The 25695-nt window shown below is 39.5% G+C and overlaps 1 protein-coding gene and 2 long non-coding RNA genes across 6 annotated transcripts; 2 read left to right on the forward strand and 1 right to left on the reverse strand.

The window, feature by feature from the left end:
- Positions 1-1430: 1430 nt before the first annotated feature.
- Positions 1431-17539, forward strand: LOC126614962 (uncharacterized). Of its 2 annotated transcripts, none has more exons than XM_050282673.1 (23): positions 1431-1642; positions 2286-2507; positions 3104-3134; positions 3259-3443; positions 4074-4233; positions 4642-4738; positions 5189-5358; positions 5686-5846; positions 6302-6490; positions 6698-6784; positions 6946-7026; positions 12774-12917; positions 13086-13168; positions 13586-13721; positions 13828-13911; positions 14141-14299; positions 14379-14466; positions 15499-15576; positions 15717-15861; positions 15972-16068; positions 16345-16461; positions 16547-16603; positions 17093-17539. In XM_050282673.1, exons 1-23 carry the CDS (start codon positions 1532-1534, stop codon positions 17225-17227), a joined length of 2817 nt encoding a protein of 938 aa, XP_050138630.1. In that variant the 5' UTR covers positions 1431-1531; the 3' UTR covers positions 17228-17539. The 2 variants fall into 2 exon arrangements, with proteins under 2 accessions (XP_050138630.1, XP_050138631.1); XM_050282674.1 differs by having other exon boundaries at positions 1433-1642; positions 15795-15861.
- LOC126614964 (uncharacterized) lies at positions 9586-12433 on the forward strand. The gene is made up of 2 exons (XR_007620590.1): positions 9586-10983; positions 11458-12433. It is a non-coding gene; the product is annotated as an uncharacterized LOC126614964 (long non-coding RNA).
- Positions 17540-23028: 5489 nt separating the features above from the next.
- Positions 23029-25187, reverse strand: LOC126614963 (uncharacterized). Of its 3 annotated transcripts, none has more exons than XR_007620588.1 (4): positions 24341-25187; positions 24112-24290; positions 23917-23976; positions 23029-23820 (listed from the first exon to the last, which is right to left on the reverse strand). It is a non-coding gene; the product is annotated as an uncharacterized LOC126614963 (long non-coding RNA). The 3 variants fall into 3 exon arrangements; XR_007620587.1 differs by having other exon boundaries at positions 23917-23980; XR_007620589.1 differs by lacking the exon at positions 24341-25187 and having other exon boundaries at positions 23917-23980; positions 24112-24312.
- Positions 25188-25695: the final 508 nt, after the last annotated feature.

Genomic DNA, 25695 nt, shown 5'->3' on the forward strand with positions numbered 1-25695 from the left:
TCTAATAATGAGAACATATTAAAAATATTCAAATGGACTAGAAAATAAAGAAAAAACCTTTTTGTGCGAGAGTCTTCTACGAGTATGGATTTCAACTCTCAATGAAAGCACCAATTTGTGGATGCAAATTTCTTCCTCCTTGATCTTGGACAAAATTGCACCTACAAAATAAATAACACCTTCAGTTATGGCCACAAGCCTCACACGCCCACGATGAATGGGGGGGCTTTGGCCGAAGAACCTCTGATGCCAAAGTTAGAATTTAGAGAGAAATAGTGTTTAGAGAATTTTGGGATTTTTGCAAGAGTATTCGCCCTGCTTTTTGATGGAAATGGGAGCCTATATATAGGGTAGGAGGTGGCCGGCCTAGCTAGGGTTTTTAGGTTTAATTTAGGTTTAATTAGCCAATTTATTTGGCTAATTAAACATAAAATGAATGTTTTTAATGGTATAATCAGCTAATCAATAAAATATTGGTTGACAAGATTAGCTGATCAATGTCAAAAAGGGCAAATTATGGTGGGAAAACAAAGGAAATGGCCGGCCCCCATTTTGGAGAGGGATAATCGGCCTTTAGGGTGATTTTTAGGCTTAAATGATAATTTAATTGAAAATTAATGAGTTTATTAGGTAATAATCTCATTAATTTATCAATTAACTTAATTTATGTGGAAGATTTGGTAGGTTATAGAATGACTAGCTAATTGTTTGGCTAAAAGAGGGAAAGTGAGATAAAAAAATATATGAAATGAAATAGGTTTTGAATTGTTAACTATTTTGGGCATTTCTGACTTGGTTGAAAGATAATTTCCCGCTGCTTGCGTGTAGGAACTTCGGTATGCCTCAAGGGTATTTTTGTCCTCTTTTGTTCAAAAGTCCACGTGTCGCCTATTAAATATTTTTGGCTCCACACCCAGGTTTTGGTACAATAATTTTTTTGGTTAATATTAATGAATGTACCCATGTTTATATATATATATATATATATATGTACACACACACACAATAGTATATTTATATTTTAATATTTTTAACTCCACAAATTATGGTTTTTTATTTAAAACCTCATTAATATAAACAACTATAAATTTAAAATTTTAATTAAAAAAATATAGTAACATACATGGAAATAAATTATCACATTAATTTAGGGACTTCGATCAAAAATTGAAAACCAACAAGGTTTCAGTCAAAGAATATTTATAGTTAGGGACCGCATCCAAAGTCTCCCTTATAAAAATGTCACCCCTCTCTTTTTGTGTTTAAATTAAAAAAAAAATTGTTAAATATTTTATACTAATAAAAATTATGAGGCCCTTTTCATTACATTTTTTTTAATAAAAAAAAATCTTACAATTTCACTGAGCCAAGTCGTATGATGCAGGAACTAAACGACATGACGTTCTACTGTTGTTATGGCCATTTTTCCCGAGAAAAAGACTTCTGGGAAAAAACGGCAAAACGGCCGTCGCAAGATACCATCTTCCTCCAAAGAAAAGGAAGCGGGCTACTGTGCTGTCGATGCTTGAGCATGGAGTTCAGACAGCGCAACTACATCGCCGAAAAAGAAGCCCACGCGCTTCCTCGCGTACTCGCGGACAGCCACCCTTTCTCCGCTCCATCTTCTCCATCTCAGCTCCAGGTCCAAATCACACCCATCTCACTCTCGATTTTTCGTAATTTATTGCCCTTGACTCTGCGCATCTGTTTGGTTGCAAGGATAGAGTAGGACATTCAAATCACCAATATTTCTTGATCAGGATACTAATCCGGTGTGCTAAATTTGAGCTATCATATGCTATAATTCCATGTCGAATTATAGTTAATCAGAGTACTAATGTGATTAGAAGCCTATAATTACAATAAATGGAGGAAAATTTTAGGTTAAATACAGTAATTGTATTGGAATATTTGACGAATGCCGAATGGAAGGACAAAAATTTGGTGGCTAGGAAAGGAGTGGAATTCTAGTCGTTTGGTTACTGAGAATAATTTTTTTTTTTTTGGGGGGGGGGGAGGTCTGGTGAAGTGTTAGAGATTAATATGCGATTTTTGATGTCACTGTTTTCCTACTTTGTCAATTACCATAGCCATCTCTTCGCTTCGTTGTAGTTCGCGTGTTCGTTTGTGTTCGTTTGGTACCTTGTGACGAAAACATGTGGGATTAAAAAGGAAACAAATAGCATCAGATTAAGAAACTCAAATGCTAATGGTGTATGTATTGACTGTTTGGTGTTTTGATCATGAAAATTTTGGAATTTACAAAGTTCAGCACCTTAATATAGGTTGAGGTCGTGGATGATGGGAATGAGGAGTACTTTGACCCCCTCAGAAGGTCGGATAACAATGCCGAAGCTTCTAGAGAGGATTTGGTGGAAATTGAAACCAGTTCTACTGCAGGACTCTCTGGTGAAGCTTCTATTCAAAATCCGTCTAAAGAATGGGCCTTTTTTAAGAGATCCCTGATGCAGAGGTTTCCAGTCTCCAAAACAGTTTTGACTTATTCAGTAAGCATTTCACGCTTCTTGATTTTATTAGTTCCCCATGCTGTTTTATATTCAAAAGTATGCAATCTTCTGAGGCTTCATGTCGTCTTAAGTAATTTTCAAGCTAGCGAGCATGTTTGGTCGTATCTGAGATGGTGGAGCCCATTTGTGACATCAGTTTCGTTTCTGTGTATTTTTGTAATGACATAGAGTTCAATGTCTGGGTTCCTAGAAGAATTCTTTTTCAATTGTTGCTAGCTATTTTTCAAAAACACAACCGTTAAGCATATTAGCTGGTGGGGCTTGTGTTCTGACCTCACTTTCATATTCTGTATTTTTTCTATATTGAAATAAATTTGAATTTTGCGTTTCCTGGATGAATGTTACTCCAATTATTGTTGGCTAGTTTTCGAAACCATGAAGTATGATATGGGCATTCAGAATGTTCTTATCATATATCAATTTCTATAACCGTTTTCCTTTCTTAGGTTTTCAAAAGGAAATTTTGGTGTTCCTTACCTTCTATTCTCATCTAGCTATTTACTTCCTTAAGTTTCTCACTGAAAGCTGTAACCTATCTTCTAACTTCTTATTTTCCTTTTTCTTTTTACTTACAGATGTCTGACATGATAGTGAAAGGCAGGAAAAGTATGTCAACCTCTTTGTTCCTATAATTTATTGGAACAAGTATTCTTTTCACAAGTATTTTTGTTGCTCAACTAGAGCAGCTATGATAATCACTTTGATTTTTTTTACTGATACGAATTTACAGCACATGAGAAATCTTCGACAAGTATGCATTTGGAGGAACTGGAAGATCCAGAAAAATTTGCAGAAGAGGGGGGCAAGGTCATCACGGGCCAGGAATATGTTTCTCGGTTGCATGAGCTTAAAGCTGAATTAACTCATGCATGGCATGCCAATGATCGTGTTACATCCCTGAAATTATCAATAAAAGTAAATTTTAATTGATAATTCAGTTTACCCAATTAATCTTACCTGGAGAGAATTTGTAATAGAAGAAAACATTAAGCAGCTGAGCTTTTAAATAGTTAGCTATATGTGCTGATAGCCAGAACATTGCCATTTATTTTTGGTAGCTTGATATCCTATCTGCTGATAGCCTGAAGAATTTGTGGTAGAAGAAAAGATTAAGTAGTTGAGATTAAATAGCCTGAAGATTTCCATTTATTTGGCATACAACACTAGGTTTTTGTTGTGCCCTCATATGTAAAAAGTCATTTTTGTTTTATAGTTTTGAAAGGTCATTGGATTACCAGTTTGTGTTAATAATTATTTTCTCTGAGAATTAAGCCATTCAGAGGTTAAATGAACTATGCATGCTTATAACTTAGCTTGAAGATTTCCATTCATTTACACAATATAACTAGTTTTTTCTTTTCCACTTTTTGTAAGATTCTGGGTTGTCTTTTCTCTCCCTATAAAAACAAAATTAGTTTGATTGGTCCTTAGATCATATTACTAGTTGCTGCAACTTCATCTCAGTGGGAGAAATAGGTTTGGGAGTGTATGTAATGCTGGTTTGTGTGGATGCGATTAAATTTTAAAAGCAATTTCTTTTTACAGGTTGCTAGGCTTTTGATGGATACATCTGTTTTACAATGTTATCCTACACTCTTTGCTATTGCTACGGATATTTTGGATATTCTTGGGGATATGGTATGGGAGCGAATCAAGTTGAAAGCTGAATTTACTGAAGATGGTACCAGAATCTTCTCCTTACCAGGTATTGCTGAAATTTCTCCCTTGGCATCATTTGTTTTTTTTTTACTAAGCAATACTCTTTAAGTTATTCGCAGAATATGTCTATGTATCACATACTTGATATATGGTCTGTAAAGATCAGTTTATGCATGTTGACATGGTTGAAAGTGAAACTTAACTTCCTTGGTCATTTTGCAAAAAGCAGAGCTATCTGGTTGTCAGTTGTTAGATACTTGTAACCTTAGGGAAGCCTGAGAAGGAAACAATTTATAACTAATGCCGTTGAGAACTTGCAAATATTTCTGCAATTCTTCATTACGTAGTGTTTTTAATTTAATTAACTTCAATAAGTTTGGAATGGTGGTGTCATTTTTAATGTATCAGTTTTTTTTTTTTTTTTTTTTCTGAAATTTGAATGGATTTATGGCAGAGAACTTTTCAGCAAGTGACATCTGCTTTGATGCCAAAGAAACTTGCAACAACTGGTTCTGCAAAATTGGTGCAGTCCGAGAACTTCTTCCACGCATGTAAGTTCTTGCTCATTATGTTTATGATCCTTTGTTCATTCTTCATCATCATCATCATCTTCTTCTCTTTCTTCCTCCATGTCGCTCCCTCCTAAAAAGTTGATGTAGCACTAAGTAGCCTTACTTTTTGTCTAATGATGATGTAATCTTTCATTATTTTAATAAAATAATTGATGATGTATTAAAGAAATAGAGGAAAGTAAAAGGAGGACCAGACTTTTTTCTGGAGAAGACACAAGATGAGAAAGAAAAGTTTTGACCAATATTTACAGCTTAAAGCATTAGACCTTGAAAATAAAAACAAGAAATGAAGTTCGAACAGTGCATTATAAGTTCTTCATACATGTGCTTTCTACATGCGATAATTTTCTATTGCTTCTTCTCTCTTTCCCATCCCCTTTCTTCAAATATGGCATATTCTCTGGCTGTTAATTCGATATTGAATTTCAGTTATTTGGAGCTGGCATTGTTGCCTTGTTGGCGTTTCTTAGTTGACCAACCTCTCAACAGTCTCCGTCGCTTGGTAATGATGACAAGAGGGTTAGCAGATCCATTGGCTTCTGCCTATTGCCGTCTGTATATGGCTCATTGCATGAGGAAGTTGCCTTCACATGATACAGGTATACATTTTCTGTACTAATAATAAATGATGGATTTGATTCAAATTCGATAATATGTAATTGCCAGAATACGTGCTCATCTCACAAGACATGTGGCCTCTTATATGCTTATTCTCATTTATTCCAATCATCACTATAATGAAATTGCAAGTAGGATGACATGTCTTGAAGTGAAAATCCAATGTATAGTAAAGTGCAGAGATTATGGTGGAATGTAAACTGTGTCAATTTTGAGTTCGACGTACTTCCTTTTAAAACAAAGATATATTTAGGTGTTGGCCGTTTCTCAAATATTTTACAGTCTCATATTTGACGACTATGTTACAGGATGTCTGCTCACCTGTGTGAATGACTTGAAAATTGTGTCGATGAGGGTCATGTCAGCACAGGAAACCTCTCATGGAGCTGAAAACAGAAGATTGGTTGTTAGTCTGATGGAACCAACCATTGAGTATATCATGAAATGCATATTTAGGAATGCGTCTGAGGTATTTATTGTAATTTCTTGTAGCAATCATAATTGTCTTTCGCACTGTGTATCGCTACATTTTAAATTCCATTGCCCTGGATATATCTAGTTGTGAAAATATAGGAAGCAACCTTATGTATTGATAGAACATATTGCTGTTTTATTTAACGAGCATTTGATATGTTGTCATGAATTTTTTTTATTGTAATTATAAAGCAGAACATAGATATTATTCCATTTGAACTATGTTGGATTTTGTTGGCAGTCACCTATTCATTGTGGACACTCCAAATCCTTCATTTCATTTCTAATAGTTGTAGAGAATGCTGTTGAATCTTTCAAAACATGAATAGCTGGATAGAGATGAATAGGTAGTTGAATCTATCACATCATGAATAGCTGGTGTGACATGAATTGGTAGACTTTATACTATGATGATGTAACAATACCTTTAATCTGTTCAAAACTTGAAAGAAACAAGTAGGTGATGTACTCGTTGAGCTTGGAGTTGGGTTGAATCAAAAGGAGTTGCTTGGAAGGTTCCCATGTCTCTCGATTGTTCTTCATCATCTACTCAAGCAACTTCCATCTGAAGTAGTTAGCTCAAGGGCAGTGGAGATCCTTCATCTTATTGAGTGCAGCAGGGATGATTCCCTTGATCAGGTATTGTTCATGAGAAAGTGGTCGAGTCATAAACTTTGTTATGTATAGAACATGAAATTTTGTTATCAGCTTCATTCATTGATGTGACTCCCTCCTTAACATGTGGTGGGTTAACCTCAATGTTAGTTTCAAATTTATAGAAGAGAAAGTCTTCAGTGCACAACTCTTAAATCTCTTCTCTCTTGGTTTGGTTTTTGGTTGGGAAAGTGCTTGAATTACAGGTTACTTGGATTTAGGCTGTGTGAAAAATCTCAAATGGACACTGTCAATTCTGTAGTGGACAAAGTCATTCAGGTATTTAGAGAGATCTGTTTAGCTGCTTAACTTCAACATTTCATTGGTGTTTACTTCTTCTTCTTCCCTTTTCTTTTATTTTTCATTTCGAAGTGCTTCATTTCTAAAGAATAATATTTAGATTTCTCATTTAAACCTGATTTATGCGTTTTATAAATCAGGTTATTATTGAATATGATGGACTTGATGACTACTTGAAGGTTGTGGATGCTTTTGTGGATATTGTTCTACACAATCATATGGTGCGTCTTAGCATATTTGCATATTTATTAAATGAAAAGAAAGTTACTGTTGTTTGTGACATCATTCCAGTTGACTGATTTTCATCCAAAACCTCTAACAAAAAATAATGGAAACTCCCCATAAAACCAATTAGCAACTCTTATAAATAACATTCATTCAACCTTAAGTTTCATAAAGCTGTGTCATTTTAGTGAATCACTTGTTTTGGTGATTACAACTGACAAAACAAGTGACATGCCTGGTAAATGATTTTGTTGATTGTTTCCATTGAAGTTGATATGGACTTTCCTGTGCTGGAGAATCACTTAATGTTTAAACTTTTAGGAAGTAAGCTTATGAACATGTTAGGTTTAAAACCCATTAAGATCCATACCTATGTGTGGGCGTGCCCAACATGTGAGCTTTCCATATTAAACATGAATATACAAGAAGAGACATCAAGATTTGAGTAAAGGCCTTGGACAGTTGAGATTCGATACCTAGCTGGAGAATTGTCCTAAAAGCTTAAATTGCAAGGAAGTGGACGAACAATGTATATCGACTTAAAATGTACTAACGTGCATCACTTTAGGACTTGTGCAGGTGAAGTAAAACTGAAACTAACACTTTGTTATATCATATTGTCCAAGTACCCATGCAATGCCTTGCACAATTTAAACAATAATGCCGAATGTAGTTTGTACCTCACTTGAATAGTAAAGGACTTTCTCCTTGTTGACTATGAAGAGTAAAGTAGGAGAGCATGTGATGAAGAGTTTCTGTTTCATCTGTATGTATTAAAGCGTATTAGATAAGACAAATGCTGCTTGCTACTTAGAGACTTACGGTTAAACAGTATCGAGGATGTTGATGTACAAAATCGGGTCGATCTTGGACCAACGTAAATCCGACCGTGAATCACATAAATGCACAAGAACACAAAGATATAATGTGGTTCACCTCAAGTTGAGGCTACGTCCACACTAGTGTTGATTCCGTTTCACTATGTAAATGAATGTTGAGTATAAATGGAGGCTATGGGGGCAGTGTTTGCTCTCTTTGCTCTCCTTTGCTATCTATCTTCTCTTGCTCTCGTGGAGTCTCCTCTTTTGTTCTCTCAGAGTCTCATGGAGTCTCATGGAGTCTGCTTAAGTGAGTGTGAGGGAGCCCTTTTATAGAATAAGGGTTTCCTCCCCTCTTACATGAATCATAGGCTAAGTAATGAAGCCCAAATACCGAGGCCCAATATATGGTACAACAGAAGTATCCCAAGTCTTCAGTCAAGAGTCTTTTGGCTGGAGACTTCAAATTCAATCCATGTGCGGGCCGAAGTGACGAGATGTCGTCCAGAACTAGTACTTGACATGAGGCAATGCTCAACGTAAAGTAATACTCAGCTAGAGGTATCACATGTTGCGAGGCTGTTTGGCTAGAGGCAATGCTCGCGGCGAGGCGGTTGCTCGGCTAGAGGCAGTGCTCGTTGCAAGGCGGCTTGGCTCATGGCGTTCCTCATTGCGAGTATGCACTCAACGTTAGCGTGCACTCAATATAAGTTAACTCTCGACATGACTCGAGTCCGCTTGTCGGGTTCGCATATTGGATCTATGTGACGGGTCTGCAGATTGGGTCCACAAGTCGGGTCTTTGAGACGGGGCCATCCGTAGGGTCTGTGAGTTGGGTCCACAAGTCAGGTCTTTAAGTCGGGGCCGTCCGTAGGGTCCATGAGTTGGGTCCACAAATTAGGTCCGTGAGTTGGGGTTCGAGCTCAAGGGTGTCCAATCTTGTAACTGCTCGAACGAATGGGTGTCCAAGCTTGCGGGTGTCCAAGCACATAGGTGTCCAAATGAGCGAGTGTCTGAGCAAGTGGGTGTTCGGACAGAAAAGAGATCACCGTTCAGACTAAATCTTTGTCACGCATGTGGTTCGCTAGTCTATAAGTTGGTAGACTTCTTTAATCCGTAACAATGTTGATAAACGGAGTTCGTGCTATGAACCACCAAAGTTATGTCACCCTAACATTCAAATAATAAAAGTGTAATTTGGTCAGACTTGCCACGTATTATGGGAAATAATCATGTGATAAACCATTAATAAGATACAAAGACTAGTGATATTATAACAAAATTAAGCAGCGTGCGAACAGAGCTAGTATGTAGCCTGAAATGCTGCTCCTAGTGTATGTGATGCAGACATCAAATAATAAAATAATATAAGTTGCATGCAAGCGTCTGTTGATAAGTTTTCAACAAGAGCTGCCAAAACAATATTTGCAATATAATCAATTTCAAAGGAAAAGTAAAGGAAAAGTAAAGACATTGTGCAGACTAGCTTGTATACTTTCGACTGCCCCACTCACATCCACTTTTAGCAAATAAAAAAAACAAAAAAAAAAAGTAAAGATATCATCATAATGTTTGTGGGGGAAGTGTTAAGAGCAAAAGTAGGAATATAGTCACTTTCAGTAAAGATATCTGTCAATCCGTGGAGGCAAGCTCCACTTACAATTCTTTTGTGTTTTTATTATTTCCTTTTCTTCTTTTTCCACATCATGATTGATTCCAACCTTTCAATTTTATTATTCCACTAGCAATAGTGAAAGTTTTGTGAAGTGCCACACAAATATCATAATATAATAATAAAATATTAAATAAATAACTTTTATGAGCTGTAATTTGGAGAAGGTAAAGAGTCTTATCTTCCTAGGTGGAATAAGGGCCTGAGATGGAATACCGTTGCCGGTACAGAAGGTTAGAGACGGCATCGTCGATGTTGTCAGCAAGATTTTTATGGGGTTCTGAAATATTTAGTCCCCCGATCCCGCAGATGAAGGCGGTGGGTTTCGTAGGCTGATCCACTCCCCATCATTTGACTCCTCGCAGACTTACAGTGTTTCTGCAATGGTGTCGAATAATATGCAGTACAAGAACCTAGGCCGGTCCGGCCTCAAAGTGAGCCAGCTCTCCTACGGCGCCTGGGTCAGCTTTGGCAACGACCATGGCGTCAACTTCTTCAACAACGCCATGGTCTACGCCTCTGGTCGCGCCGAGGAGATCATGGGCTAGGCCATCTGCGAGCTCGGCTGGAAGCGCTCCGACGTCATCCTCTCCACCCAAGATCTTTTGGGGCGGCCCCAGACCTGGGGTCTCCTGTTATCTTTTGCTCTTTTGCAGCCACAGAGAAACAGAATGTCGCTTTTGCTCTGTTGCCGCCATAGAAAGACAGAAGGTCTGATATCAGAGTTTCGGATCCGCAATCCGACGGATGCGTGCTCGGTTTTAGCCGGACCGTTGAGGAGGATAAACTGGTTGGTGACTTGGTGGCGTCTCCTGTGCATCTGCAGATTCTGGTCTTTCTGAAACCCCTGGTTGCAGATCGAGTAGGGTCTTGCGTTGTGTAGATTCACGGTGGACAGTTGTGAGGGTTTCACGGTGGTGAGATGAAAAAATGAAAGAGAACCGACATAGCTTTTCATGTCGTTTCCCACAGACGGCGGCAAATGTTGATGCACAAAATCGGGTCGATCTTGGACCAACGTAAATCCGACCGTGAATCACACAAACGCACAAGAACATAAAGATATATTGTGGTTCACCTCAAGTTGAGGCTACGTCCACAGTGGTGTTGATTCCGTTTCACTATGTAAATGAATGTTGAGTATACATGGAGGCTATGGGGGCAGTGTTTGCTCTCTTTGCTCTCCTTTGCTATCTATCTTCTCTTGCTCTCGTGGAGTCTTCTCTTTTGTTCTCTCAAACTCTCATGGAGTCTCATGGAGTCTCTGCTTAAGTAAGTGTGAAGGAGCCTTTTTATAGAATAAGGGTTTCCTCCTCTCTTACATGAATCATGGGCTAAGTAATGAAGCCCAAGTACCGAGGCCCAATCATGGTACAACAGAAAAATTGTACCATATTGGAAGGTTGGAATCAATCATGATGTGGAAAAAGAAGAAAAGGAAATAATAAAAACACAAAAGAATTGTAAGTGGAGCTTGCCTTCACGGATTGGCAGATATCTTTACTGAAATTGACTATATTCCCAACTTTTGCTCTTAACCCTTCCCCCACAAACATCATGATGATATCTTTACTTTTCATTTTTTTTTTATTTGCTGAAAGTGGATGTGAGTTGGTAGTCGAAAGTATACAAGCTAGTCCGCACGATGTCTTTACTTTTCCTTTGAAATTGATTATATTGTAAATATTGTTTCGGCAGCTCTTGTTTGAAAACTTATCAACAAACGCTTGCATGCAGCTCATATTATTTTATTATTTGATGTCTGCATCACATACACTAGGAGCAGCATTACAGGCTACATACTAGCTCTGTTCGCACGCTGCTTAATTTTGTTATAATATCACTAGTCTTTGTATCTTGTTAATGGTTTATCACATGACTTTCCCATAATACGTGGCAAGTCTGACCAAATTACACTTTTATTATTTGAATGTTAGGGTGACATAACTTCGGTGGTTCGTAGCACGGACTCCGTTGATCAACATTGTTACGGATTAAAGAAGTCTACCAACTTATAGACTAGCGAACCACATGCTTATGGTGACAAAGATTTAGTCCGAACGGTGATCTCTTTTCTGACCGGACACCCACTGGCTCAAACGCTCGCTCATTTGGACACCTATGTGCTTGGACACCCGCAAGCTTGGACACCCATTCGTTCGGGCAGTTACAAGATTAGACACCCTTGAACTCGAACCTTGACTCATGGACCCAATTTGTGGACCCAACTCACGGACCCTACGGATGGCCCTGACTCAAAGACCCGACTTGTGGACCCAATCCGCAGACCCGCCACATAGATCCAATATGCGAACTCGACAAGCGGACTCGAGTCATGTCGAGAGTTAACTCATATTGAGTGCACGCTGACGTTGAGTGCATACTCGCAACGAGGAACGCCACGAGCTGAGCCGCCTTGCAACGAGCATCACCTCCAGCCGAGCAACCGCCTCGCCGCAAGCATTGCCTCTAGCCAAGCAGCCTCGCAACGTGTGATACCTCTAGCTAAGTATTACTTTACGTTGAGCATTGCCCCATGTCGAGGACTAGTTCTGAACGACATCTAGTCACTTCGGCCCGCACATGGATTTAATTTGAAGTCTCTTGACTGAAGACTTGGAGGACTTCTGTTGTACCATATATTGGGCCTCGGTATTTGGGCTTCGTTACTTAGCCCATGATTCATGTAAGAGGGGAGGAAACCCTTATTCTATAAAAGGGCTCCCTCACACTCACTTAGGAGAGACTCCATGAGACTCTGAGAGGAGACTCGACGAGAGCAAGAGAAAACAGATAGCGAAAGAGAGCAAACACTGCCTCCATAGCCTCCATGTATACTCAACATTTATTTACATAGTGAAACAGAATCAACACCAGTGTGGACATAGCCTCAACTTGAGGTGAATCACGATATATCTTTGTGTTCTTGTGCGTTTGTGTGATTCACGGTCGGATTTACGTTGGTCCAAGATCGACCCGATTTTGTGCATCAACAGAGGAGTCACCCCACATTTAGTTATACTCTGTTGCCATTTAATGGGAAAGATGGCTTACCTTAGCTGAGTTAAATTGAAATGTCTCCACTCTGTTTTTTTGGGACTTCTCTTTAATGTTATTTTATAAGATATTTCTTGTAACTAGAATACCTGCTGTTTATTAACTTCATGTTCAGTGATTCATGCGAACTTGTGTATATACACATTAGTATCTTCATGCCAGTTCAGTTTTCTTCCTCTGACGTTTTTGTTGCCAGGATGACCATCTAAGCTCCATTTTAGAAGGCATTTCAAAACGAGCATGCACTAAAGGGATTGCTGATGATGAACTCGCAACCTTGCAGTCCATTTTGGTGAAGCTTCTTTCATATTGCAAGGACATAGAAGACATATTTTCCATGGTATCTTCTCCTTCTACTTGTGCAACAAGCCCATTTTTTACCTCTTTGTATTGCAGTGTTAGTTTTAACATAATGATCACTTGGTTTTATTTTTATGGTTGCGTTGTTTAAAACCATAACATCTTATTCCACTACTATGGGCAGTTACCTGTGTTTGTTATTTTGTAGAATCATTTTCTCAAGATCTTGGATCTGATGTATGGAAATTCACGAAGCATCGTCAATATCCATATCCTTGATATGGGGATAAGGTGCCATTTTAGTTAATCTATATTCAGTATCTACTTTATCAAGTTAGTACCTCACTTCAGTGTTATTGTTCCTTTTGAAAGACAAATATGCTCTCAATTTCAGAACTGTTTGAAACTAGGCAAATTAGAGTACGGCCCTCCTGATGGTGAACGTTTTCAGCTGCCTTCATGCTATTTCATAATATTTATGTAGAAATGTTTTGATGAATTTGGAAACATGGAGGTTGGATACGTGTCTCAGAATACTGGTTAAGAAACCCAAAGCGTCGTGATCTAAAATATGAATGCTAAGATCCTAGGTTCCTTACAGTGTCTGTCTTGTGATTCCTCTCTTCTTCTTACTAATATATCAATGGTGTGTGAATCGCTCTTTCGATTTCCTTGGAGTAATTTAACATTTGCTTATTCATTTGGCAGGAAGGGTTGTATACGTGATCCAAGAACTATACAGTTTCTTCTTGAAATTTCTCAGGCTCTGCATCATGACGAAAATTTTGTGAATCTAAAAGATGATAACCAACCAGCACGTTTGATTTCTCAGTTTGTATCTCTGGTAAAATTAATATTTACCTACATATTAGAATGTTGGGACTCTTTTATGGTGGCAAACTGGCAATCCTTCTGGCTGTCTGACCTTTATTGCTGCTCTTCATTGTCAGGTTGATTATGGAGCAGAGATTGAGAGTCAGTTGGCATTCTTAGTTGAATGTCGTGGAACTTTTGGTAGCATACGCGGGCATAAGGTTAAACCTCGATGACTCCAATTTCTTTTAATCATACTGATAATTTGTTCTATGCAATTGCATTGAACTTTCTAATGATAAGTTTTGCTTAAAAGATGCAATGAATGGACTCTCTCTTTAAAACAACCTGGATTGTTTTCCAGAAGAGAATTCCCATAGTAGCAAATATATGTACTTCCATTTATAACTATATATTCCTTGCATACTTAACACTTAAATTCACTTTCAGGAAACTCTCATTCACTCCAGTAATTGTTTAGCAATTAAGGCTTTGAAAGATGCAAAACATCTCAGTTTTGTCAAATCCTGCATAGCATTTTCTGAAGTCACTTTACCTTCTATTTCAAGCCAGATTAGGCAGTTAAATCTTTATCTTGAGACTGCAGAGGTAATGTTCTGTTTTAGTGTGATCGTGTTGCACATCAATTAACCATATATTTTTACTCATTCCTGTATAAATAGTTCAGGTCGCTCTACTGGGTGGCTTAGTTTCTCATTCGGATGGATTGATTGATTCCGCGATCAACTGTTTGCAAAGTTTAGACGTAATGGATGGTTAGTTCATGTCTCTCTCTCAGAGTGAAATCATCATATGACTAAGTATTAGCATCATGCCATCATCCTAGAAGTTTTTTATATAATTATGAGTGAAATTTGATTTGATTTTCTTTCATAATAATGAAATTTTCTTTCTTTTCTTTACTTTTCTCTTATAAATGGGACTTGATATAGGAACAAAATTTATGTAATATTCATCAATTGAAAAGAAAGGTTCGCGAGCCTTATATGGAGTTCTAGTAGGGACTTACATGAACCCTAGACATTAAGCGACTCTTGGCTCCTCAATAAGGCACATATAACAGCAGCTAGTATTGATTGGATGCACGCATACCTATTATGCAAGACTCCTAGGATGCCCCAACATCATCCAGCATATTTTAAATTGGGACTTCAGCCTTGTACCTTCTTACCATGCTTTTGATAAACTTTTAAAGGGTTGCTGCCAGTTAGCTCCTCCATCAACCACACATTCAGTCATGATTTCACGTAATCAAGGGTCTAGAGTGATATGCTAGAAAATAAAAAACAATTTACAACTATATTAAACTTTCGTTATTAATTGTCAATACGAACTTTTCGATTTACCCGTTTTCTCCAAAATTGAAATTGAAGTATAGTTTGGTAACAAAGCATCACACCATTTTGGTTCCTACATACCCAACCTTCTCTCATCCAACTATACTAGTTTATCATTCTATTCTACATCCATCATGTGCATAATTATTCTATTGTACCTACATTATACATACATATACTTGTTGTATTATTGGCATGACTTGGATGTGCGATGCCCTCCAATGCCATTGATGGCATTGACTTTCACAATTGACGGCCTAAATGGCATGCGGTATTCCATAATTGAAAGTCTCATTGTGTATGTACTGTAGCTAATTTCGTTATAAAATTTAAGCTGCTCATAGTTGTATCTATGGATTTTTTTTTATGTAACATCTACATAGCAAAGGAAACTTATTCCGTAGCAAATAAAAACACAAATGAACAAAGATTTCTTGTTTTCTTGTGTAGGCTCCAGACTACCAATTGATGCTGACGCAGTACTCTCCTCAGTTCAAAAGTTATTCAGCTTCTTGGTTATGGTTCCAGGTTGTTACTCTTTTCTTTTTCTTCTTGGTTCCTTTCCATCTTCTTGTAGTTTGTAGATCAGTAAACCTATTGCATCTGTATTTTTATTTTTCTTGGCCACTTTCTGAACATTGTCCATTTGTTTTTTTGAGTTTCCCAAGTTATCCCCTCCCCAGCAAATTATATTAAGAAAAACAAAATACCGTATATTTTATTTGACTTGTCTTTTCCAAGAGAAGGTAATCCTGAAGATGGAGTTACGTACTTTCCGAAGAACTTGGTGTCACTACTTAACTCTCAGTCATGGTGAGTCTTCAATGACAACCTTAATATTGAGAACCTTGCATCAATTTATTTTTTGTAATACATAGATTTTTGTGTACTTCTCGTTTTGATGTTGTAAGATATTGTTATAGGATGACACCAAGAATGAGGGTGAAAGTTTTTTGTGCAATTATTTCTCTGTTAGCAGCACTTTCTCAACGAAATCTCCCTTATCATGCAGATAAAAAGGTACACAGTTTGATTCTTTGTAGAAATTTGTCGTTCTCAAAAGTTTTCAATTGTCGAAGTTCTGAAAATTCATTCATAAAATATTCAGAAATGGCCAGATATGTCTTGAATAAATGTGGGTGGGGGGAAGGGAGGGATGAAGGGAATGGTGCGTCTGCGTACACTATCTTGTGCAGCGGTGCTTTTTATATTGTTCTTGTATTTCATGTGAGATCCTGTCATCTTCTGCCTGCTAATATTCCGTTTTTATTTTTCTGGATGAGAAAATATCATCAGCTTCTAGGAAATGACGTGTTGTTCTTTGGTGATTCATCATATTTACATGAGCTTGCGTCATTTTGCGAGTTTGTTCTTCAGAACCTCGTTGATGCTATTCAACAAGAACCTTCCAAGGTAACAATAACTTTCAATGTGGGCTTTCCTTTTCCCCTTCCATTTTGGTGATGCTGATATACGGATGTGATTGATTAAAACTCAGGCTGCTCGCGGGAGCATGGCGCTTGAAGCTTGCAACTGCATTGCATCATCTTTGATTGTAAGTTCCTATGCCAACTGCTGAACTGACTGTATAGAACACTCTATCATAATATGATCTCCTTTATAATACAGCTATTCAGGTGACGAGGTACATTAAACGCCTCATAACTGTATGAATATATGTGCAATGAAATGGCACTCGCGAGTGGAGTTGATGTTGTCATTTCCACTCCGAGTATGATTTGAGTATTATTGCTCACAGCCTCAAACTTGTTTAAGATAACCAGCTGTTAAAAGCTATTGCTCAAAAGCTCCATGTCTTCTTGGAGACAATCTTTGTGGAACGCATACTGCACTTCCCATGATGATTGTGGGAGAGAGCATGGCTAACGTGATGCTGCTTAAGCAATGTTTATAAAATGACCTCCCCGTCCTTGATCACGGAACCAACTTTGGTGTCTGCATATTTTGTTTCTTGGACCTAACATCACAAACAATATTTTCTCCACATATTATCTTAATTGCTTTTGTCTGCTCTGTTTGGCAGCTAAGTCAGGAAATATCATCAATTTGCTCGAATCTAATAGAGACCGGGAAGTCGTGTATGAGCACAAACAACAGATATCTGCAATCGACAATTAAATTTATGGATCACTTGCCAGATTCATCTGTTGCTTTATGATAAAATATTAACGTCTTCAGTTCGTTGCATCATCGTTTGGCTTGGGAAAGATTTACTGGAATTCTCTGGGTTATCCACGCGATTTTGCGATTTTGCGTTTTTCCTCTCCTTGTACTTGTACAAACTTACAGCCAAAACTGAAAAGCCTGTACAATTGTAACATATGCTGACAGACACAAGCCAAAAGCATTTATCTTCGATTGCGAATGTGGTTGCTCGTCTGGTCAGTTGTAGTTTGATTTTCGAATTCCCTGTGTGTTGTAAATTTCTTGGCTGTTCATTGATAGAAATGCAGTTCAAACAATTCAAGCAGCTTGGTAAAAGTTACACATGCACTATTTTGGAGTGTTGATAACTTAAGAATCAAGGGTTGAAGCCATTTCATTAGGGCCTAATTGGATTATTAGTTCCCGTGTTGATAGGATAGTAGGTAGATAGCTCATGTGGTAAAAACAAAAAAAAAAAAAGATTTTAGTCCCTGTGGTGAAATTTTTTAGGATTTATGCTCAAAATTAAAAATTCGGTTGACTCTTCGTTAATTATTAATACCTAAGCCACACATATTAGGTTAATACAGAATTGTTAGCACATGGGGTTTACATATGAGGCTAACTTTTATCTTTTTAGTCTCACGATGAACCTCAACTCCGTCGTGTAAGTTTATCTTACATTGCCGGTCCCAAGCCCGGATAAAGGAGGAGGGGGAGGGCGTCAGGTAGTCGACAGCCGGAACTCCATGATTACGTCGAATCCTTATGAAAATGAATCCAGAACGAAATCGCGCTAAAGCTAGGGCGTCACCCGTAAGTGGCGCGCTGTGTGGCCCGAGCACAGTGATAAGTGAGCAAGGGTCGCTGTATCTCCATCGGCACCCGGATGCAGTGTTAAATGAGCAAGGGGGCTATAGAAACTTCTTTTCGAACGACTCCACTCAAAGTTGTTTGGGAGCATATGCTCCTATCAACTTTACACTGGACACACAAAAGAAGTACTTTGATCCTATTAGACGGGGAAGGGTGAAGAAGCTAGGACAGAAGGGTAGAGTTCAAGAGAGCAAAATGCGTTTAGGAACGTGGAATATAGGAACCTTGACGGGAAAATCTATGGAAGTAGTAGAAGTTATGGTGAGGAAAAGGATAAATATTATGTGCCTACAAGAAACTAAGTGGATTGGTCGTAAGGCAAAGGATCTAGAAAACTCAGGGTTTAAACTATGGTATTCGGGCACAAATAGAACGAGAAACGGTGTTGGCATCATCGTGGACAAGACCTTGACACAAGATGTTGTAGATGTTAAGAGGGTAGGAGATAGAATCATGGCAATCAAGATTGTAATAGAACAAGAACTTATCAATGTGATTAGTGCGTACGCACCTCAAGTAGGGTTGGATACGAGTTCGAAGGAGAAATTTTGGGAAGACCTTGGAGACTTGGTGCAAGGAATTGCTCAGACGAAGAAGTTATTTATAGGAGGAGATTTAAATGGACACGTGGGCAGGGAGACAGGCAACTATGGAGGTTTTCATGGTGGCCATGGTTTTGGGGAAAGAAACGAGGATGGGGAAGCTATCTTGGATTTTGCAATGGCATATGATCTCTTCTTAGCCAACACCTTCTTTAAGAAGAGAGAAGAACATGTGATCACCTACAAGAGTGGGTCGTCAAAAACACAAATAGATTTTCTTCTAATGAGGAAAGGGGATCGTATAACTTGTAAGGATTGCAAAGTTATACCAGGAGAGAGCGTGGCTAATCAACATCGCTTGTTGGTGATGGATGTACATATCAAAAGAGTGAGAAAAAAGAACAAGACTTGGAAGTGCCCAAGGACTAGATGGTGGAATCTAAAAGAAGAAAAACAAGTCATTTTCAAAGAGAAAGTAATCACCCAGTGTGTGTGGGATAGGAGGGGGAAGCTAACCAAATGTGGGATTCCATGGATAGTTGTATCCGAAAAGTAGCAAAAGAGGTATTAGGAGAGTCCAAGGGCTTTGCCCCACACCAAAAGGAATCTTGGTGGTGGAATGAGGAGGTACAAACAAAGGTGAAGGCTAAGAAGGAATGTTGTAAAGCCTTATACAAGGATAAGACCGATGAAAATGGTGAAAGGTATAGAAAAGCGAAGCAAGAGGCGAAGAAAGCTGTGAGAGAAGCTAAGTTAGCGGCTTATGACGATATGTATAAGCGACTAGATACCAAAGAAGGAGAGTTGGATATCTATAAACTAGCTAGAGCAAGGGAAAAGAAGACAAGGGACCTAAATCAAGTGAGGTGCATCAAGGATGAGGATGGAAAGATTCTTGCTACAGAGAACGCGGTTAAAGACAAATGGAAAGGTTATTTTCATAATCTTTTCAATGAAGGACATGAAAGGAGTGCTTCTTTAGGGGAGTTGAGTAACTCAGAAGAGTGTAGAAACTACTCTTTTTATCGTAGAATCCGGAAGGAAGAAGTGGTTGTAGCTTTGAAGAAGATGAAGCATAGAAAAGCAGTAGGCCCAGACGATATACCAATCGAAGTGTGGAAAGTTTTGGGAGAGACAGGTATAACATGGCTCACTGACCTTTTCAATAGGATTTTGAAAACGAAGAAGATGCCAAATGAGTGGCGAACAAGCACTTTGGTGCCTATCTACAAGAATAAGGGCGATGTACAAAATTGCATGAACTATAGGGGTATTAAGCTAATGAGTCATACAATGAAGCTCTGGGAGAGAGTCATTGAGCATAGATTGAGGCAAGAGACACGGGTTTCGGACAACCAATTCGGGTTCATGCCAGGGCGCTCAACCATGGAGGCAATCTATCTCTTACGAAGATTGATGGAAAGATATAGAGATGGGAAAAAGGATTTACACATGGTCTTTATAGATTTGGAAAAAGCGTATGATAGGGTCCCAAGAGACATTCTTTGGAAGATTTTAGAGAAGAAAAGAGTACGAGTAGCATATATCCAAGCTATACAGGATATGTATGAAGGAGCAAAGACTGCCGTAAGAACTCATGAAGGACAAACCGAAAGCTTTCCCATAACTGTAGGATTACATCAAGGCTCATCCTTAAGTCCTTACCTTTTTGCGTTGGTAATGGATGAGTTAACAGGACATATTCAAGATGATATTCCTTGGTGTATGCTTTTCGCAGACGATATAGTGTTGATAGATGAAACTCATGAAGGGGTAAATGCAAAGCTTAACCTTTGGAGAGAAGTGTTGGAATCTAAAGGTCTTCGCCTAAGCCGATCAAAGACAGAATATATGGAGTGCAAGTTCAGTGCAAATGGAGGCCAAAACGAGTTAGGGGTGAGGATCGGAGATCAAGAAATACCAAAGAGCGACCGTTTTCGTTACCTAGGATCTATCTTGCAAAATAACAGAGAATTAGATGGAGATCTCAATCATAGAATACAAGCTGGATGGATGAAGTGGAAGAGTGCATCCGGCGTGTTGTGTGACCGCCGTATGCCACTGAAGCTCAAGGAAAAATTTTATAGGACGGCAATAAGGCCGGCGATGCTGTATGGCACAAAATGTTGGGCGGTGAAGCATCAACACGTACACAAAATGGGTGTAGCGGAGATGAGGATGCTTCGTTGGATGTGTGAGCACACGAGAAAGGATAAGATTAGGAATGAGGATATCCGGGGTAAAGTAGGAGTAGCCGAAATTGAAGGAAAGATGAGAGAAAATCGGTTACGGTGGTTTGGACATGTGCAAAAAAGGCCTACTGACGCTCCGATTAGAAGATGCGACTATGGGACAAAGGTTCAGGGCCGAAGGGGTAGAGGAAGACCTAGGAAAACTTTGGAAGAGACCCTAAGAAAAGACTTAGAGTACTTGGATCTAACGAAGGACATGACACAGGATAGAACACAATGGCGTTCTAAGATTCATATAGCCGATCCCACTTAGTGACTTGGATTTTCCAAGTCTCTAACCGATAGGTTTTCCTCACTCGGGAAATTAAGGGAACACTACCTCAACCTACATGCTCCACTCACAAAGCTTCAACATACAAGCTTCAACAAAAGAAAATTCAAAGAACTTAGCGAAGAAAGCTTTGGTGTATTTAACACAATACGTTGAAATGAAGGAAAGCTTATTTATTGATATCCCCAATAAGTTACAAATATGTACATATACTTGAGTCAAAATAAACAAACAAGAGGGAACCTTCACAAAGGTTGCTTAGGAGAAGTCTCAGCAGTCGGTAGAGCCCCAAAAAGAGAAGGCACCGGAGGGGGATCATTCGGAGCCTCAGTATTGGACAGAACCCTAGAAGGAGGAGGCATCAGAGGTTGATCATTTGGAGCTTCATTACGCGGTACAGCCCCAGAAGACGAAGGCAATAAATGCCTTTGGAACAAACCCACAAATCTCTGATGATCAAGTAAAACCTGACCATAAGATTCCTTCATCTGGTCAAGCTTCCTCTTCATGTTTGTAGCATAGTCATGTGCGAGCCGATGCAACTGTTTATTCTCATGCTTGAGCCCTCTAATCTCCTGTTTGAGACTCATCACTTCAGCCGCCAATGATTCAACTTGGCGGGTTCGAGCAAATAGGCGTTGGGCCATATTACACACAGAACCTGCACACTGAACACTGAGAGCCAGAGAATCCTTAACAGCCAACTCATCAGACCGTTTGGAAAGTAGTCTGTTATCTTTGGGAGTGAGAAGGTTCCTGGCCACTACCGCAGCGGTCATATCATTCTTCATCACGGAATCCCCAACGGTAAGAGGACCAGTAGGGGAGACGAAGGATGGGCGTCATATGTTGTCTGGAGAAGGCGGGGCTGCCTCTTCAACAAGGTTCAAGTCAAAACGACGGTCGGAGGGGCCATACATTTTCAAAGGTGTTGAAGAGAGAAGAGGTCGGACAAATCAAGATCTTAGAAGTGCAAGAATAGAGCTTCTACTGGTGGATATTCAAGTGTGCTTTAGAACTTAATGTCAGCCCCTATAAAAATCGGCACTCGACGAAGCTTCAGAAATCGAATAGGCACCTGCTCAGAAATCGAAGAGGCATTTGCTTTCTCAAAAGCTGGGCTGCTCATAGACCACGAGGGTCGATCTCAGAAATCGAAGAGGCGTTTGCTTTCTCAAAAGCTGGGCTGCTCAAAGACCACGAAGGCCGATCTCAGAAATCGAAGAGGCTTGCTTTCTCAAAAGCTGGGCTGCTCGGAGACCACAAGGGCCGATCTTAGAAATCGAAGAGGCACCTACTTTTCCAGCCTTGTCAGCACCTATCACACGCACACTCAACTTTGCGGAAATTATGGGCATTCTGTCGAAGATTTCTGGCGAAGTAGAAAGCACATGAATCGTACTGTTCAATCACCCACTTCCCATACGCAACAGTAGCTCATGGGTACCACAGATAACTTTGCCAAAGTTCTCTGACAAAGTTGAGACACGTGAAGCTTGCAGCTCCCACTACATCGCTCTGACCAAGAATGGTAAAAGAATAGCAAAGAAACAACACTAACAAAGTTTAGACACATAAATTTTGAAGGTCTAGCTACCATATTATTACCCACAAGGGTAAAGGGATAGTACCACTGCTGGATAATTGGAAAGTCCCGGTGTGTCAACCTCTGTGCTTCGTGGCAAGGTAGACTTGCCCAACCTTTACTTACATTCGAGAAAACACTCCCAACAAGATTGCTTGCTCCAAAATCGAAGAGGCACAGCCCTCCGAATCTCGAGAGCCAGACTCCCAACATGATTACTTTCTAAAAAATCGAAGAAAGGGTAAAGGAACAGTACCACTGCTGGATAATTGCAAAGTCCATGTGTGTCAACCTCTGTGCTTCGTGGCAAGGTAGACTAGCAAACATGCCTAACCTTTACTCACATTTGAGAAAACACTCCCAACAAGATTGCTTGCTCCAAAATCGAAGAGGCACCGCCCTCTGAATCTCGAGAGCCAGACTCCCAACATGATTACTTTCTCAAAAATCGAAGAGATGGTAAAGGAACAGTACCACTGCTGGATAATTGGAAAGTCCCTGTGTGTCAACCTCTGTGCTTCGTGGTAAGGTAGACCAGCAGGATTGCTTTCTCAAAAATAGAAGAGGCATCGTTCTCCGAATCTCGAGAGCCAGATCCCCGACAGGATTGCTTGTTCGAAAACCGAAGAGGCACCACTTTCCCAACTTCAAGAGCTGGATCTCCTTGGATAAAGCTTGTCTGTAATCTTCACACGCAACATCAGCTTTCCAGATACCACAGACCACTTTTTCAAAGTGCTCAGACAGAGTTAAAACATGTGAAGCTGGCAGCTCCCACTACCGTGCTATGACCAAGCAGGGTAAAGGAATAGCATTATTACTTGATGTTAGGGAGACTCCTATATATGTCGACCTCCATCCCCAACGGACAGGCAGACCTGCAAAAATGCTCAACCCTTCCTCTTATCTGAGAGGGCACTCCCAACGAAGCCTTTCGAAATATTCAGCTTTCTTTCCCCCCGATAATACCTCTGTAAACAAGCTATACTAGAGCAAGAATATCTCATATCATCAGGGTTAAAAGCAAGAGTATCCAATATCATGCTTTTTCCCTGTCTTTTCCTTTGGCCTTGTTCTTACCTGCAAGACAAGGAGAAAGAGAGCAATCAGTCAGCACTTGGAATCAAGCTTCCAGCCAGGAACTGACTGCCTGGAACCCCTTACCTGATTACTTACCTGGCATTGCTCTCGAGTACTCATCTTCAACATCTTATGCTTCCAGGGAAGATACCACATCTGCCTGAGGAACAAATAAGGCAAGTGAGAAGGATATAAGGAAGCATGTGGAGACAAGCGTAACAGCACACGTGCCGATACATCCACTACTATGTCAAAAGCAAAAGTATCCCATATCAGCAGGGTTAAACGTACTCTAGATTTGATGGACTTGTTTTGACCCTCAAATTCTTCAGTCGGCCTTATACTCTGGAGGAAACCAGAAAACCCTCCAGCCCAGTTCAAGAATAAGCCTGTGGAAAGTTACTTCTTCAAAAGCAAAAGTATCCCATATCATCTCTTCTCATTTTTCTTCTCTTTATCCTTCATGCTGCCTGCAAGATAGGAAGAATGTGAACAATCAACCGGAGCTCTGATTACTTACCTTGTCTGTCATCTCTTTCAGCAGATCCCCTAGCTCGGCGACTTGGGGGACTCCTACTACATGGTTTGTATCGCGCTTGACCAAGCCTGAAACTACAAGTAAGCTTCAAGTGAAATTGATACATTACCTTGTGCATCTCCACTAGTTACAGATACCACCCATGGATGGAGGAAGAGTACTTCCAGAGAAGATGCCACATCTACCTATGAGACAGATAAGGCAAGTCAAGATGATACCACACTCCGGTACTTAGAAGTTTCATGGTTACGAGATCATTCTCCCACAATATTTCCTAATGTCATTTGTACTAAATCATTCACTTGTACTCACTAAAGGAGAGCTTGAACCTATGTACTTGTGTAAACCCTTCACAATTAATGAGAACTCCTCTATTCCGTGGATGTAGCCAATCTGGGTGAACCACGTACATCTTGTGTTTGCTTTCCTATTTCTATCCATTTATATACTTATCCACACTAATGACCGGAGCAATCTAGCGAAGATCACAAAAAGTGACCGTTTTCGCTACCTAGGATCTATCTTGCAAGAGAACGGAGAATTAGATGGAGATCTCAACCATAGAATACAAGCTGGATGGATGAAGTGTAAGAGTGCATCCGGCGTGTTGTGTGACCGTCGTAGGCCACTGAAGCTCAAGGAAAAATTTTATAGGACAGCAATAAGGCCAGCGATGTTGTATGGCACAGAATGTTGGGCGGTGAAGCATCAACACGTACACAAATTGGGTGTAGTGGAGATGAGGATGCTTCGTGGGATGTATGGGCACACGAGAAAGGATAAGATTGGGAATGAGGATATCCGAGGTAAAGTAGGAGTAGCCAAAATTGAATGAGAGAAAATCGGTTCCGGTGGTTTGGACATGTGCAAAGAAGGCCTACTGACGCTCCGGTTCGAAAATGTGACTATGGGACAGAGGTTCAAGGCCGAAGGGGTAGAGGAAGACCTAGGAAAACTTTGGAAGAGACCCTAAGAAAAGACTTGAGTACTTGGATCTAACGGAGGACATGACACAAAACCGAGCACAATGGCATTCTAGGATTCATATAGCCGACCCCACTTAGTGGGAAAAGGCTTTGTTGTTGTTGTTGTTGTTGTAGTCTCACGATGAACCTCATGTTCTAACAATTAACAAAGAGTCGACGAAATTTTCATTTTTGAGCCTAAATCCTAACATACTTTACTATAGGGGATTAAATCCTAATCTTTTTTATCACGGGAGTTATCTTCTAACTACCCTATCACTACGAAAACTATTAATTCAATTAACCTTTTATTAGACGAAGGTTCGATCAAATTTGTAACTAACACGAGATCGAGGAGGGGCAGCCATTATA

Source organism: Malus sylvestris, chromosome 3, assembly GCF_916048215.2.
Source record: "Malus sylvestris chromosome 3, drMalSylv7.2, whole genome shotgun sequence".
Lineage (NCBI taxonomy): Eukaryota > Viridiplantae > Streptophyta > Magnoliopsida > Rosales > Rosaceae > Malus > Malus sylvestris.